Genomic DNA, 17,765 nt, shown 5'->3' on the forward strand with positions numbered 1-17,765 from the left:
TTTACTTTTATATCATTAATTCTACCTCAAATATATACAAATTTTAATTTTAAGGGAATAAAAGTAAATTTAAAGAATGCTTGTACCTGTAGTATTTGGACACAACCTTAAAAAAAAACAAAACAAAACAAAACAAAACAAAATCACAATGTTATGAAGTGTTGAAAGTGTCCAACGAAGTCAGTCCAGCATTGTCCATATTAAGAAACATTTAAGTACTCAAAATGCACATCAGTATCACAATTGACAACTGCACAAGTTTTCACAATTTGAGTACATTTTTAGGCCGAATCCGTATTCCTGAATCAAATGGTCAATACTTGCTGTGAACATTGAATACTCCCAGTGGAAAATACAACTGCAACATATTAACCAACAAAGTAATATTAAGATAGCCGCATGTTATTTAAGTAAAAGTATCACATAATTTTTTTATTTTTATGATTTACCGAGTCTTTTTAATTAACAAGTAGGAGTGTCAATGGGTTGGATCCAGTTCGGTTCCCAAGAAATTTAGTATCATAACTATCATATTTACTTTGGTTCCGAATCTGATTCTAAAATAAATGGAACCAAAATCAAAACCACCAAAAAAACATGAGTACACCAATCGGTTCTGATTCTCAAGAACAAATGAGATAAAAAGTATTTCAAATTATTATAGAAGTAAATTTTTTTTCTTTCCAAAAAATTAACATATAATGAAAAAAAAACTGATTAACATAGTTAAAATTTGTTATACTAAAGATACAAGTTAATGATTTTTTTCAAAAATAAAAATTTATCAATAAGTAATAAATTTTTAGAACAAATAATTTATTTTAAGCTCTAATCAATAATTTATAAGAAAATTTTTTTAAAAAAAATTATATAACATACATTCAATTATGAAATAAAAGAATACCTAAATTCACCAATAATATAAATAAATAAAAATGATAAAATAAATCAGTTCTAAGTACCCGAAGGAACCCGATGGATAGAACCTAACGGTTCCAATTCCTATTGATTTGGTTCCATGTTAGACCCGGCTCTAATCAGTTCCAATAAAAAAGGAACCGGGGGTTTTCGATTTTGGTTAAATATTGGGTACTCATTGACACCCCTATTAATAAAAATTATTTATGTAAAAATAATAACAAGTAAATATTTAGAAGATGAATAAAGATACGTAAAATAATTATCTTACTTCTACAGGAAATATTCATATTAATCTAAATATAAACATTATTTTTCAGCAGTGGCAGCACAAAGAATTAAATTACATACCTTGATAAAGTGATAATACATTGGGAGTGCGATGATAGATACGAAACCAAGAGCGCCACCAAGAGTTAGCTGTTGAAAGCAAATGGTTATAACATCAAGAATTTAATAGAAGCAGTTAGTAATAAAAGAAAACAAGGGTGTTTTACCAAAACGGATGAGTATTTTGTGAAAATTATTGGCCTAAGCACTTTTTAAAAATATTTATGAGTCGTGTTGGAGTGACCTCAAGCTGGAACCTCATATCACACTTCTTAACGAGAAAGTGGATAGGAACCATAGATTCTTTTTCACTCATATCTCGATGAAAAACATCTATGGTTCAGATACGCTTTCACGTCAAGAAGTGCAATATGAGGTTCTAGCCTGAGACCACTTCAGCATTATTCAATATTTATTTGGTATTAATTTAGACCCTTCTTCTGAACTTGCAGCAAGTACCCATTTTGGTCAATATAAATACCAAAATGGATCAATCCCTTTTTGGTAAATATGTAATTTTATGGGTAACCCATGACCTCAAATTGCACTGTAATATGTCAACCAACTGAGTTACATCGTAAGGAAGGTTGAAAATTGAAAATGTTCCTAACCTTACATGACTTAATTATTTTTATGTTATCGGATATGCTGTTAACTAATTTTGGATGATTTCCATACAAAAATTCAACATATATATGGCGACCCAAGCCAAATTACAACAATAAAATTTGACGAATTTTAGATTTATATAATTTTTCTATTTTTATTTTTTTGCTAGACAAACGGGATTAGTGGTATGCAAAGCCTAGGTCATGGTATCGCTATCAACAACATTCACAAACTTTCACTCATTAAGATTTTGAACCCCTACAAATCCAAAGAAAGAAAAAAATTTGAATCCGTGACACTAGTTCCAAACCATTTTCAAAATAGTGTTCGACCTAATGCAACATTCTAGATCATTTATTTAGAATTCAGAATACATCAATTGCCAATCTGTGGAAACAATCTTCGCTTAGGTTAATTGGTAACGTAAGACACATGCCCCCAAAGGTACTGTTACATACCTTTCCCTTTCCATACTTCCACCCCACTCTCTCTCTCTCATCGTACCCTAAGATTCACTTGAGGCCTCATTGAACTCAATCTCAAGGTTGTTAAGAAAAAAGACTAATGCTGGAAATGCTGGAATGACACAGAAGGGGACATAACCGTAGATGTTTTTTACGCATATCTTGTGGAAAAGCATCCACCACGTCATTGTGTCAGCCTTGTGTCCTCATTTGTGTCACCCCAACACGACTCAAGAAAAAACTAAAGCAATGGAGAGTCAAAATGCAAGATGCAATCACACACATAAAAACACAAAGATTTTACATGATTACCTCAAGATTGAGTTTTGTCCACAAATCCACACCAATTCCACGATAAAGAAAAAAACTCCCTATCACAGATTATACCCTTTCACCGAATAAAAAGAAATATATATATTCCAAAGAAAATATGACTAGGGTTCACATATGCAATTTTGGACCGATGTAGTTACTCTTTTTAACCAAAGAGTTAGGTTCAAGCCAACTCCAACCCTAAAGGTTGAACTAAAATGGTATTAAAAAAAGGACATAGACTGAAGATAACATGTGAGAATTGAATTATTACCACCTTGAATTAATGGCAGTGGAGCTATTGTCTTGAGGACCAAGTTGTCTCTATCTACACCTCCAACAGGAAGGCCGCAAAGAGAACAACCGACTACACCTCCAATAGGAAGGCCGTAAAGAGAACAACTGAGTACACCTCCAACAGTGTCGGTTCCTAATCCTCTCCACAAGAGAAATGTGAGCATCCCCAACGTCGACAAACTCTGACATTGTACATGTCTCTCATTTTAAATTTGGGCAACTTAAGGTATAGTTATAAAATATCTTTCTAAATCACAAGACTACCTTAAATCATAGAATTATCATGAGTTGATTGTATAAGAGCATTTTCTGAAGACATCCCAAGATTAAAGCTTTCTTTAAACATAAAATTGTTATTATACATACCTTCCTAGAGTAAAAGATTAATAAATGATTTGTCTCACTTGACATTAAGATTTTGTGAAAACTCTTAACAATTAAACACAAAATTGAACCTATATTTTTTTTGTTACTCATTTTAATCTCTCTAACCCATATCCCAAAAAATTTATATAACACTTAGGAATAATTTTTATTTTATTTCAATATAAAATTTATCTACAATGAAAGTGATATAGATATAAAAATTAAAATGTAAAATAAAAAAAAAACTAAGCAATAACATTACTTGTAAATGATCAAAGTAATGAAGAAGAATAATGGGAATTCAACTATTACCATTACGAGCAGCAGTGAAGATATCGTCTGGAGGACGAACCTGTCGATGTCTCCATCGAAAGGGCCATAAAGAGGACAACCATCTCCACCTCCAGTGGCGTCGATTACTAACCAATTCCAGATGATCATCATCATCATTCTGATCAAGGGGGATGGGCAGCTCATGTCGACAAACCGGGCATGAATTGTGTATCCGTAACCAAGGAACAATGCACTCCGAATGGTACAAATGTTTGCATGGCATTTCCCTAGCTTCCTCACCAATCACAAATTCATCCTTGCAGACCGAACAATATGAATCATTGATCAAATGGTTTGGCGTGATCTTAACCATTGGAATTGCATCAATCACTGATTCAGGAGCGGGTGGTGGGCCCGGTCTATCATTTTGAGTCAGTTCCTCTATCAATTGATGCAGCCCTGCCCCCAAAAAATAGTCCATAGGATTGACTCCAGGAGGAACCGGGTTTTCTGGATCGGTTATGGTTCCGGGTGGATGAATTGGGTCTGACGGTCGGAGGACAATCCAAGGCCAATGACGAGGTCCACGCTCAGGTTCAGATTCAGGTCTGGGCTCAGGTTCCCACAAATATCTCCCATCAAAATCATGATTGGGTCGTCGGATTGGTGGGAACATCATGAGAGACAGAGCCTCTAATAATCGGGCCTCTGGAGAGGGATCCGGGTCGGTGAGGTCGACCACAAGTCTAGGCCTGGCTATGTCGAGTTCGGTAACGAATTGGCCAGAACAACGTGGACAAACGATATCTGATGGGTCTGAAGATGTAATCCTGACCGCCCGATTGCATTGATAGCACCAGTAAGGACGATCTCTAATTCCATTGACCGTCGTAATAGGAGTAGGAGTGGCCTCAGACATGTTAATGGGCTTTAGGATGCAAATGGGTTCGGGTTTGGGGAAAAAAAATGTTTATAAAGATATAGAGGAGAAAAGCAAAGAATGGCTTTTGGAGTTGAAGAAAGCAATTCTCTCTTCACTCCCTCTTCTTCATCCATTCTTCTCTCCTCTCCTCTTGAACAAGGAAAGTATGTTTGAGGAATGAATCAAAGACTCTTGTTTATAGGTTTTTAATCTTAGAATACTTGACTTGAGAACAGTGCCTACTACCAACAACTAACTAAACAGGAGGAATTTATCATGAGCTTTTTTGGAGGACTTAAAGCCCATGATGACAAATCTTAGCGTCAGTCCAACCTATGAAATGGTTGGGTCAAGACGGGCCAGACAACAAAATGTCTAGGTCCAAACCTTGGCCTAGCCTGCATGTAGTCGGGCCGGTTTGCAAACTCCATAATAGAATATTTTAGTTTCTTTTTTCAGCTTTAGCCATAAATTTTGGACTACTGGGCCTCTCAATACCCAAACAGGCTATATAATTACTCTCCTCAAACCCAATCTATGAAGGATAGTGCCAAAACCCAACTCATTGACAGCCCTATGAGTCGGAGATGAACCTAAAAATGTCAAATTGGTCGGACGCTGGTTCCATAGTTTGACCAATTTGCAATTATTAAAATTTTCTTTTAATAATATGTAGATGATAAGTTTACTTAGGAAACAATGATCCACCTTACTTTTTGAATTAGACTACCATGACAAAATTTATAAGATTTCAAATATTACTAAGGGTTTTTGGGCTTATACAGATTATCAAATTAGAAATCCAACAACACAGAATTCTAAGTTTCATGGAAAAACTCAGTTCAAAAATAATCTTTTTAAGCTTCATCGTAAGGTGTTGAAAATGAATGGCTACCAAACTCCCAAATTTAAAAGGATAATTCAAAGTTGAAAATTTAAAAAAAAAATTTTAATTTTTTTTTTCTTAGAATTTTTTCTTTTATAACCTTATGACATCCAATTATGTTTTTGGATGCCACATATTGATGCTATTAGAAGTCACTCAAAGGTATGTTAAGTAACAAATGAACTTCATAAATTTGGATTTTACAATGTGGATCTCCACTCCAGGGTTTGCTCGATAACAAACTTGATAAAGTGAGGTTTGGTGGGTAACAAAACAAACTTCATAAATTAAGGTTTCCTTTGAATTGTCAGAACTCCTAAGGGAGTTTTTGTAATTAATAAAAATGCAACAGTTGGATCTGCCGGCTGGCTAAATCTCTCTTATTTTTTTTGAACTTGGTATCCATATGACATAAACAGGATTTCTATAATCTTTTTAATAGGCTTCCAAGTTGGTCAACCTATGGTCCATGATCTGTTCATGAAGATCATTATTAAAAATACCTAATTTAATAGTTAGAAATCGCCAATAAAGTTAGATATCTTGTATGTTTATGGAGAAAAAGACAAACTTTGTACCAATTAGCGAAATAAATTGCCCTCATCAGTCATCAATCGTTGACTCTTGGAGTTTTCCGCGTAACCTTCATGATATTGATTGGTGGTTTTCCTAGGCCTTTTGTCACCTATTTATTCTAGGTACATTAATTGTATATTAATATTATATCACATAACACACCAATTCATTGATATGGGCCTTGACGAGGATAATTCGTTGATATGGGCCTTGAAGAGGATGGTGGATCACATCTTTGTGTGGATGTGAGTATTGTTTGATTCAAGACCAAAGACTGATTGGAAGCCAGACTCGTCTCCTATAACCGAAGATCTACGACAATTGCCACCATTCGATGGAAAAAAAAAAAAAAAAAAAAATTGAAACGAGGAAACAATCCAAATCTTCAACCATTGACTCTCCCTTTTCTTTCTTTTACTATTAGAGAAGTCTCACCACCCATGTAACCTTCTCTATATCTTCTCCTCTCCGTCTCCACCATCAGTGTTAATTATCATCTTAAAACAGATCCAACCATGCCAATTGCACTTGATCAATACCTATACTTGTTCCTCGGCCTCTATGGTCTTGTGCACCTAAGTTATGCCTCCAACACTTCCTCCTACTATTACGACCAGTGTGCGCCGTCGACATGTGGTAAGTCCCTCCTACAGTTCCCCTTCGGTCTAAATCCACTATGTCGTAGTGCGTACATAAGGATGGTATGTGAGAATGAAACGCTCTTCCTCATCGATGAAGAGAATTCTCACTTCAAATACAAGGTCTTACAAGACCTTACCAAGCAAGTTTACTCTAACAAGTCGGTCAAGCTCGCCGACGTATCGATCTTCGGTTGTGGACCCATCCCTCCTTTCTCCAGTTTAACGCCCAACGATGCATACGGGCCACAGAAATGGATCATCCTAGCAAGCTTAAAACTCTCATCGGAATATCGAACGGGTACGTTCTTCAATTGCACCGATCAACCTGATAGCGACACGTTGCAGAGGATGATTAAGGCTCCTTGTTTGGAGTGTGGGGAGAGTAAGAACTTGTGCTATTTCTTTGATGGGTTCAGAAATGACATACCTAATTGTCTAGCCTATAGAGTTGCAATTCCTATTGCGATTCTCAACAATAACTTTGTTGGGGTTAGGAACTTGAGGAAAGTTCTTCAGGAGGGTTTTCCTGTTGGGATGGATGGGATTTGCAATCCATGCATGGAGATGGGCAATGGGAGATGTGGATTTCTTGATGATCAAGAAAGAAAGAAGAGTAATGGGGTTTGTTTCTGTAAGGATGGGGTCCATAAATACAACTGTTCTGATGGTAAGTTTGTCAAAATCAGATCATCATCTTTCCTCAATTAATTTCTTTAAATTACAAGATTTCCCAAAGTTTACACACCAATTTTGATGAATTGAAGGGCTTATCATTCAACTTAATGCTTCGGCTGAGAAGACTCATCAATTGACACCATCACATACAAGGAAAATTGTGATGATTGTAGGTAAGAAATTAGAACCTCTCGTTACTACTACTGATATGCTCTAACACTGAAGCACACAATTTCATCCTAAACACAAGTCCCACTTTTACCTGTTTAGTTGAGTTTCTAGGCCAATGGTTTTAAAACTTGTCCGAGACCGACCCAAAAAAAATTGCCAATCAAGCTGGTTTTCTGTGTGAAGGTTCACCAATAATGGGCAAGTATTCATGGTTCAGTAGACCCACAAAACTGTGCCCCATGGAATATGTGGAGCTGGATTAAGTAATACAACTCCCGGATTGAGGAGGTCTTAATTATCTAATGCTTCTTAGGAGCATCATCATATCATCTAGGGTCCACAATTGGCATTGATCCGGACTATCAAATAAACCAGCTGTAGGGTCTAGATACTAAGTCACATATATATATATATATAAGCAAAATTCTTTTCTATGATTAACATTTGTCATTGTTTGTGTACAAAGGAATTTTGGTGGGAGTAGCCTTGTTCCTGTGCGTGTGCTACATATACCACAAACGAAGGTATAATAATATGAGAAAAAATGAGTTTAGAGGCGAAGATGAGCAAGTACTAAGGCGCTACCTCGAAGGAGACTACACTACACCAGCTTCTATAGAGATTTTCTTACAGAATTACACCTTAGGAAGGCCAACCAGATTCTCCTACAAACAGCTCAAGAAGTACACCAACAATTTTACCCAAAAACTAGGCCAAGGAGGTTTTGGTTCTGTCTTCAAAGGCCAACTTCCCAATGGATTCACCCTTGCTGTTAAAATGCTTGGCGAGAACGATCAAAGCGAGACCCAATTCCTCAACGAAGTCCTCACCATTGGCCAAATCAACCATAACCATTTAGTTCGCCTTCTTGGATTCTGCTTTGAACGATCAAAACGAGCTCTTATTTACGAATTCATGGTGAATGGGTCACTTGAGAAATACATTCACCAAGAGAAACAAGGATCGAAGGAAATGTTGACTTGGAGTCAACTTCATGACATTGCTATTGGGACGGCAAAGGGGATCACTTATCTTCATGAGGAATGTCAAAGTCGAATACTACATTGTGATATAAAACCTCATAATATACTTTTAGACGATAAATTCAAGCCCAAGGTATCGGATTTTGGATTGGCATTGGCCTTGAATAGGGAGAAGAGTCATGCATCACTCACACATGGGATGGGTACTCCAGGCTATGCTCCGCCCGAAATGTGGTTGATGAATTGTGGTCCATTGACGGAGAAGTCCGATGTTTATAGTTTTGGAATGGTAGTGCTGGAAATGGCAGGGAAGAGGAGGAACTACAAGGTTGATGCTAGCAAATCGAGCGAGATGTACTTTCCCGAGTGGGTTTACGCACACCACGTGATGAATAATGATGGTGGCAATGGTGGATCGAAATGGCACGCTTGCAATGGGAAAGAAGAAGAAGAGATGGCTAGTAGGATGGAATTGGTGGGACTTTGGTGTATTCAATTCGACCAGTCTAAGCGACCTTCCATGAGAAAAGTGATCGATATGCTAGAAGGTAGTATGGTTGTTGAGATTCCTCCGAGACCATTCAATACCTCCATAATTTCCCATGTAACATCAGAATGTTACTTGACTTCTTCGAGTTCGAATTCGAATTCAAATCTCTAGGGTTACAATTTGCCAATTAATGATTTATTGTGAGATTTGAAGAGAGCGAGGTGGAAACTAAACAGTATGTTTTAAGATGTACATCACTTGTGGTATAATTCTATTTCTTTTATTCCTGAATAACTCTATCCCCTAGAGTTAAGAGTTAAGTTGCAGCCAAACACTGATGAAAGTGATCCCAACATCAATGACGCGTGTTTTGTGGTTGGTGATGTACCGTATGGTTGGGGGAGACCCGTAATGGTAGTCAACTATCATTATTAGGCGTCTCAATTGACCAGGCCAAACCAGGCTTGTGGTTGGCCTTAAATTGGCAGAAAATTCAACTCCGACGCCTGGCTCATGAATTAATTGGTGGATGCCCAAACCCGAACCAACTATTTCCAAACCAAACCCATAGTAAAGAAAATCTATTTGTTTTGTCATTTCTTTTTATTATTATTATTATAGATAATTGAAGGCTTTCCTACTGCTAAAAGTTAATAGATATTACAATAAGACCTTTGAATTTTCATGAAAACTTTAAAGTAAGTCATCTCTTCTGAAAGCTTATTAGCTGTAAAGAAAATTAATTTTCAATTTTTTTTAAAAAAGTTTAAACTTATATCTTTATCAAAATAAATTGTAATTATGTTGTTAATAATTTAGGTTACGTGGATAAATAATCAGTCCCTTAAGGTTTGGGTTTTGACCCATCCCAACTCATTGACACCCTTAATCATTGTCGTTTTTCTAGGTCTTAATATCAGGCCATTTGGTGTTATTGTGGATCAAGTCTGTGAAGAAATTTGAATTTAATTAATAATTCTTGGATGAATATTACATGAATCTTGATAGGATATTTATAGGGATTACATCAACTAAGATAAAGAAATTAACCTAATATAAATATTTTTATTTATTAAAAACTTTCTAATATAAAATATCCTAATTGATATTGTTACATATATTATTCTTCAACATTCCCTTACTTTTGAGATGAGATACATTGATATGATACAAATGTATCTCATGTATCATAATATGTTACATTTGATTCTCTAACATTTTGGTGATCGACTTATGAAAAAGCCCTCAATCCCTATTGTTAAAACACAAATTCTAACGTTCGAGATTTATCCTTGGGATGCATATAAACAAGACATGTATTATCAAAATATGCATAAATTCACAACATTAAATTTATTTTATTAAAAATATTACAAGAGAAATGGGCATTTATTTAGATAATAGTGCCACTTAATGCACGATTTTAACATACTCAGATCTCACACAGAACATAACTAACGCCATTTATAAAAGGGTACGTATTTGAAGACACACTTCAAAGTAGAATACTAACGTTTAGGATTTGTTCAAGAATGGGCAACCAAGAGATGAAGGTGCTGTGGGTTCACACCCATCCAAGGAAGGACCTTTGAGAAGTTGTCCAATTAGTTCACCTGGATCATAAAAGAACTCGACCTTCTCAACTCTCTGTGACTCATCAACCTGAAACATAACCCACATATGAGAAAAATTCATTTAATAATGATCAACTAATTTGATTTCATCACCATTCCTAGCCTAAAATTTGGGATCAATCTCAATTAAAATATTTCATTGAAATATATCTAAAGTCGCGTCTTCAATCAAATCTAAGAGAATTTAATCCCAAAAAAAATAAAATAAAGATGAACAAGGATGACAACGAATCATCATTAAATTAAACCTTATCCTAAAAATATGGGGTCACCTAAATGAAACTTGTTCCTCCATTCAATTCTACCTAAAGTCAGATTTTAAAAAATCAAATACAGAAGAATTAATCAATCAAAAAAGTTAAATGACATTAATATTGATAGTTCATTAAATAAAACAGAGGAGATATATTTAGGGGAAGAGAAAAGAAAAATAAGAATACCTGAAAGATGCCTATCCCATAGAATTCAACCTTCTCCCCAGTGGGAGCATGGCCTTTGAAAGGACCCTCCATGAAAGCCCAATGCCTGAATTTGTATGCAATTACGGGAGGACCCGAATAGACTTGAACAATTTCCAAAGCAAATCCTCGATGGAAAGTCGTGGTGAATACATTATGAGATGATTCTGATGTTTCGACGGATGGGTTGTAGCCACGTAAATTCTCGGGCAAAGAAGTTTGCAACAACACATTGTAGCCTCCAAGTTTCACTATATCTTCAAGGGCTAGTGGTGTTGTTCCTGCACATCATGAGAGACCCACCATTTCAATGACATGTTCCTACGACCTTCATATATACTCTTATTGATAGATAAACAAGTACTAAATGGTGAGATGATCGTGATGAAGTGTGTAGTAGGGTTTATAACAAGTGTGTTAGTTAATACCGTTGAGACTGAGCGTATATTTTTCAGGGTTTATGGTTTTGAAGTCTTCTACACTTATTTTATGGAAAATTTCCATTTCCCATGTCTTCACCAGTCGTTGAACTCTTCCCTCCAAGGATTCCTCTGACCATTCCTATAAAACGATGGGAGATGTTAGAGTGAAATCATGGATAAATTATGAGTATATATTCGACCTTGTTTGGACACAAAATCAACAAGATCATGTTAGGTGGGATGCCTGGAATTCTATCCATGTGTCAGCTAGCCATCGAGTCATCGGGCCACATGGATTACCACATTGGCAATCCAACACTACAACCCTCTAGATTTCATTGTAAAATAAATTTTTAAAAAAAAATGGAATTTTAAATTTAAAAAATAAAAAAAATCTTTTTGACTTGATCCAAGATTTTGAAAATGAATGACTTAAAATTTTGTGCTCTACATCCGATCATATTGTTGGATGCACATAACATAAGTGGTGCGGTCATAAAACTTTCCTTATCTTAAAAAAAAAAAATTTAATTTAAATTTAACCTAAGAGGTGTCGGATATAGATCCTTTGACAAGCCAATAAATTGTACCATGTGTATCTAAGAAATTTGAGAAGAATAAATGAAAAACTTAAATTTCATATTGAGATGCATCTTGTCTTAACCTTCCTAAGACTACAATTTTGATCGAAAATCAAAATTTTATTTTATTTTCTCTCTTTCTTTTCAATGCCACAACCATCAAATAATTGTATTCTATCTTCTTTTTTTTTTTTTAAATCTCTTGGAATATAGGAAGTGTAAGAAGTATGATGACCTGTGAGACCATTTTTTTTTTGCCATGACTTAAAAAATCGAAAGAAAATATAGAGAGGCTTTTGAAAAAAAAATTAATTAAATAAAGGATTTTAAATAAAAATAATAAACTTTTATGATTTTTTATATGTAATTATTGTAAATTTCACCACATATCTCTATGTTAGTATTGGTGGCTGATGTTTGTTTTAATAGCTTAGAACCTAACCTAGCTTTACTAACAACAAATCCTATTGTGATTGGAACTTAGTTCGTTCTATCCTTTTAAAGAAAAAGAAGATTAGCACAAAAAAACATTTAGATTGTATAGAATCCCGAATTTTTCAATCACAAGACATCGTGTGTTTTGAAGACTTCAACGTAAATATTTTTATAAATTAGGAATGCCATCACTGCACGCAACTTCCTATGATTTGTTAATTTGGATTAGGTGAACTCTCAAATTGACAACTATGTGCACTACTATCCTCTTTTTTTTCCCTCTTCGAAAAGTGACTCCACAAAGGTAGCCTATGTTTCTTCTCATGTGTCACTATCTCGTTAGACGTTAAAGTATCTCAAATAATTAAGGATACATAACATGTGTAGCCAGGCAATTGGTTCCCCTTTTCTTTTTTTCTAGAGAGAATGATTAATCCCCTAATGGTTGTTCGTACCTCTTCCACGTATCATTATCGAATTTGAAATATTAATATGAGGCTGTGTTTATTAGTAGTGCCAAGAGCTATTCATCCATTATGGAATTATTAGATATCTTGTAAGTTAAAGTCAATACTTCACTAACAATGGGGTTTTAATAATCATTTTGCATGACCCCTCTAACAGTACCATGTTGTGAAAAATGAGTCGTGATAATCCGACATAAAAAACATATGATTTTCAAAAAACATGGCTGCACTATCCTATAAAAAATTGTATCTCAAGGGAACCATGTATCCCAAGGAATGCAGATCTATGATTTTCGAATTTATCACGTCAAGTAGACGATTGAGTATGCCATGTGGGGTAGTCAAATTATCACGACTCTTTAAAAATCAGTTCTCTATTTAAAATGCACAAAAAAATAAAAAAATGAGGTCAAGTTGACCATTTGGTAGGGAAGAAAATGGATTCCAATCTTATCGATTAAACCTTGATATGAGCCAAAGAAGCAAAGCTGAAGTTTTCTTTCTTAAGGTCCCAAAAAAGTAGCAACCCGCAAATAATGTCATGTGGCGGAAGAGACAAATTATAAACAATTTATAATGTCAGTAATTAATTTACAGTCATGTTTTCAAATTGATGAGATGCCCCTTTGACCTTGTTCTTCTCTTATAAATTAATTCTAGATAACTAAAATACCCTAATCTTTAGTCTTTACTTTAAGAACCCTCAATTTTTCCTTCCAAATATGTCTTCTCCAAGTTATTTAACTTTTATATAAAATTTCTTTTAATCCATTTATATTCAATCCATTGTTTTCAATCTTGCCTTAAGGGGTTGAAGATGGGATTGATTATGAGGGGAAAAAATAATGGTTTTTTTTTTTGCTTACATGTTGAAGATCCTCACATTGAGAGCCACTTTCTAAGTTTCTACTAGTTTTTAAAGAAAAATTTCTTCAATAAAGGATGTCATGATTTTGAAAACATGGGCATCATTGAGGGGTATATCTAAACAACCAACAATAATTCTAAAGAGTATGTTTTAAGATGTACATTATTTGTGGTATAATTCTATTTCTTTTTTATTGGCAAGCTGGGCTTCTAGGGCCCTTCCTTTTGCATTCAAGAAAATTTTATGATCTTAAACATAACCATAAGTCTTCAACCTAGACTTTAGCCAAACCAGGCGAAGGAATCTTTCATCAACTGTAGCAAAGAAAGCATTTCATAGAGCCCTTTTATGAGCTAATAGTCCTGCCACTCTATTGGGTTCACTCTAGTAGAAAGCAAAGTTTTAGATAATTAAAATAATAATAATATATAAAGATTGTGATCTGTAGATTCATGAAAAAGAAGTCATACAATCTCGATCATATAAATGGAAAATCCAAGTGTCGGAAGTAATTATCTTAGATATGTCGTTTATTCCAATTATTAGATTTCTTATTTGAACAATAGGAATTATGTATGAGCATATGAATTCCTTTTTCATGAGCCTATGAATCCCTACTCGTATATAAATATAAGTCATGATGAGCTGATGTTCTTTATGCACTCTTTAAGTTACAGTACATAGAATTATAGATCTTTTTCTTCGAGATACACAAAGAAAAAGATCTATTGTTCTCGTATAAAGAGCGTCATGTTTTATAGCGTCAAGTTATCATTAGTCTACAAGGTCTACATATTATAGTAGGAGAACCATTAGAAAAGTCGTATAGAACATAGGAGAGGGAGAGAGAGAGGGTACATGGATGATGAATTAAGGTTGTTACCTTGGTTCTGCCTTGTTCAAAGAGCTTATTGACAACGTCATAGTTGGGAGGAGCACCAAATCTCCATTTGGTGTTCTTCTCTCTCCAATTATATGTGATCGATACTTATCACCCTTCACTTCCCTCTCAACACTATCAGAGGAAGCCATCTCTTCTTAATTCAGAGAGAGAGAGAGAGAGAGATTGGGTGTGGTATGGTGTGGTGTGTTTGGAGAGCAATGACTATTCTATATGGAAATGGGGATAGGTACATCCAATTGATTTGCTAAAAACACCACTTATGGATGTGTCGTGTGTGGACAGACCGCACACCAAATTTCATTTATTATCATTTATCATCATAAATAACACCCAAAATCTCCAACCATTTAGGTGTGCAATTAACGTGTCAATAAATATACTTTAGAAATTGGATTGAAAATGCTCTTATGAAAATCATTATTTATTGCACTTTAATGTGTGCCCATCCATTTAAATACTAAATCCATCCATGGAAATTTAACCTAGAGATACTTTTTTTAATTACCCCCTCCCATATAATCGTCATCTTATCTTAATTATTGGAGTTGATAAAAATGAATTTTATTTTCACTATTTTTATCTATCAATTAAGAATTATACTAATTATTTATACAATCTTATTAATTATTAATTCACCGTTCTAAATAAATAAATAAATAAAAGAGCCAAAAATTAAAATAAAACATTTCCCATGTGAGAAGTTCTTAGACAAAACTTAAAAGCAACAAAAACTAGTTACATTGCATGGGCCCAAAAAAATAAAAGGTCAAAAATCAGCCCCCTTATTTGAAAGGGAAATTTATTTTTTTTAAAAAGAATAATTTGTAAAAAAGTAATAATTTTGTGAAAATCAGCAAAACGAATCTATTTTAGCCTTTTAAGGATCAAATTTTTTTTAATTAAAAAATTAAAATTTCGGCCCTTTAAGGGCCAAAATTTTATATTATTATAAAATTATAATTTTCGACTTTTTAAGAGCCGAAATATTTTTTTATTAATTTTATATATATATATATATATATATATATATATATATATATATATAATATATATATATATATATATATAAATAAATAAAAAAATAAAAAGTTAACAATTGCGGCTGTTAAATTTTTTATTTTTATTTATTTCTAGCATGTTTAGGAACAGTTTTTAATCATTCCTAATGCTCCAAAATATTTTTGTTTTAATATTTGCAAAATATTTGTTTATTAGGTTTTTTTTATGATTTTCCCTTTGTTTAATCACGTGTTTGACCCCACACGTAGACGATTAAATGGAGGGATAAAATTTTCATTCTGATTGTTGATCCTGGTTGCAAAATAGGGAATGGACCGTAGGATACCAAATTTTGATCAGATGTTTACATGATCCATCTTTAATGAGACTTATTACCTATTTTGTAGTCGAGATTAACGTTCGAAATGTAAATTTTATCCCATCATTTTGTTATCTATGTATGGGGTCAAACACGTGGTTAAACAAAGGCGAAATCATAAAATAAAATAAAAAATATATTTTACAACAATCAAAACATATTCTGGAGCATTAGAAGCCGTTGAGAACGATTCCTGAATAATTAGGAACGGTTTTAGACTGTTCCTAAAAGTGTCAAAAAATAAAAATAAAAATAAAAAATATAACGACCAGAATTGTTGACTTATATATATATATATATATTTCAGCTCTTAAAAGGTCGAAAATTCAACCCTTAAAGGGCCGAAATAAATTCGTTTTGCTAATTTTCACAAAATTATTACCTTTTTGCGATTTTATTTTATTTTTTTTTTAGGTTTTTTTTTATAATTTCCCCTCTTTGAAAAAAATGAGTTTCTTAATGTTTTGTGCTGACTTGATCTTCTTGTTGATCTCACCAAAAGATACCAATCATGATTTTTCTTTGATCTCAGTGTGTAAAAATGTGATATTTTTCACAAAAGTGTCGTCCTCACTGGTTGGAAGATTAATTGTTGAAGCGAACAAAAAAATGATCAACGTCCCTAGTTTTAGTTTTAGTCATCTAATGTAATATTTAAATTGACATCGATTCCCACAATGTTGATGTGGAGCACACATGATTTTTATTCGTATCTCGATGAAAAGCATCTATGGTTTCATACATACATCCACATCAACAATGTGAGAATTGATATCAATTTTAATATTATTTCAGCATTTTCCTTTTAGTTTTCATCCTCGCCACACAATTTTTTAAGATAGACTTGGACGTATAATAACGTCGAAGATTCAAATCTAATCTTTCAGCTTAGTCCATTATTGAATTTTTCTTGCGTGTTGGTCAAAGTTAGGATTGGCTTCCATGTTATAAAAATCATACTGAACCAGTTGACTAATAAGGTCTGACCGAATTTTTTAACACATTCGGTACGGTTCAAATAAGTTCAGTAGCTTTGAGAGAAACATTGATTTTTTGCAGAATTGGTGGTTCAATGATCGAATCGACTGAGCTGCTTTATTCATGAACCATTTAAACAGACAAAATTTTGGACTATATTCTTCTTTTCTGAGATAAGATGCTTGGGAAAAGACTAAAATTTCAAATTAATGAAAGATTCTTTAATATCATACTTACTAATACATATTTAGTACCGTCCGATATCAAAGTCAAAGAAGACTGTTTGAAAAAAAAAAAAAAAAAACCATATTATATTTTTTAAATTCTTTGTTAAATGTTAATCTGTCCAACTAAATTGACAAAAAATTTATCAAATCATCAGCTTGATTCTTAAAATCATAAATGTGTATTAGGAAATTATTTTATTAACTCTAGAGGTCTTGAATTCAAATCACCTCGTTGGCCCCCCACAGAGATTAATCCTTATTTACCTAGCATGTGTGGTTTGTCTGGGTATTACATGTGCTTGAAGGATTTTTGGGTGAGATATATATGATGCTCTAAGAGACCTATTCCCTCGCCTTTGCTAATCAGACCTGCAGGTCCAAAACCCCGTCGTCCAAAAAATAATAGATAATATAAATCAATCAAATTAAGGAAATGAATGATTTGCATCTAATTTATCCTTTTTTGTACAAACCAAAGTAAAGATTTCGGTATTGTTAGT

General features: G+C 33.8%; 3 protein-coding genes across 4 annotated transcripts; 1 reads left to right on the forward strand and 2 right to left on the reverse strand.

The window, feature by feature from the left end:
* Positions 1 to 210: 210 nt before the first annotated feature.
* LOC147402876 (E3 ubiquitin-protein ligase RZF1-like) lies at positions 211 to 4,634 on the reverse strand. Of its 2 annotated transcripts, XM_086437610.1 has the most exons (3): positions 3,609 to 4,634; positions 1,270 to 1,338; positions 211 to 358 (listed from the first exon to the last, which is right to left on the reverse strand). In XM_086437610.1, exons 1-3 carry the CDS (start codon positions 4,486 to 4,488, stop codon positions 306 to 308), a joined length of 1,002 nt encoding a protein of 333 aa, XP_086293736.1. In that variant the 5' UTR covers positions 4,489 to 4,634; the 3' UTR covers positions 211 to 305. The 2 variants fall into 2 exon arrangements, with proteins under 2 accessions (XP_086293736.1, XP_086293735.1); XM_086437609.1 differs by lacking the exons at positions 211 to 358; positions 1,270 to 1,338 and adding an exon at positions 2,330 to 3,112.
* Positions 4,635 to 6,292: 1,658 nt separating this feature from the next.
* On the forward strand, positions 6,293 to 9,584 carry LOC147402877 (putative receptor-like protein kinase At5g20050). Its single transcript, XM_086438260.1, has 3 exons — positions 6,293 to 7,261; positions 7,359 to 7,442; positions 7,907 to 9,584. The coding sequence occupies exons 1-3, from the start codon at positions 6,469 to 6,471 to the stop codon at positions 9,082 to 9,084; spliced, it is 2,055 nt and encodes a 684-aa protein (XP_086294386.1). The 5' UTR covers positions 6,293 to 6,468; the 3' UTR covers positions 9,085 to 9,584.
* A 659-nt stretch (positions 9,585 to 10,243) lies between these two features.
* LOC147402878 (pathogen-related protein-like) lies at positions 10,244 to 14,869 on the reverse strand. Its single transcript, XM_086438261.1, has 4 exons — positions 14,662 to 14,869; positions 11,434 to 11,566; positions 10,988 to 11,286; positions 10,244 to 10,575 (listed from the first exon to the last, which is right to left on the reverse strand). The coding sequence occupies exons 2-4, from the start codon at positions 11,507 to 11,509 to the stop codon at positions 10,429 to 10,431; spliced, it is 522 nt and encodes a 173-aa protein (XP_086294387.1). The 5' UTR covers positions 11,510 to 11,566; positions 14,662 to 14,869; the 3' UTR covers positions 10,244 to 10,428.
* Positions 14,870 to 17,765: the final 2,896 nt, after the last annotated feature.

This window comes from Akebia trifoliata, chromosome 4 (assembly GCF_017979445.1).
Source record: "Akebia trifoliata isolate Shusen 1 chromosome 4, ASM1797944v1, whole genome shotgun sequence".
NCBI classification, from domain to species: Eukaryota; Viridiplantae; Streptophyta; class Magnoliopsida; order Ranunculales; family Lardizabalaceae; genus Akebia; species Akebia trifoliata.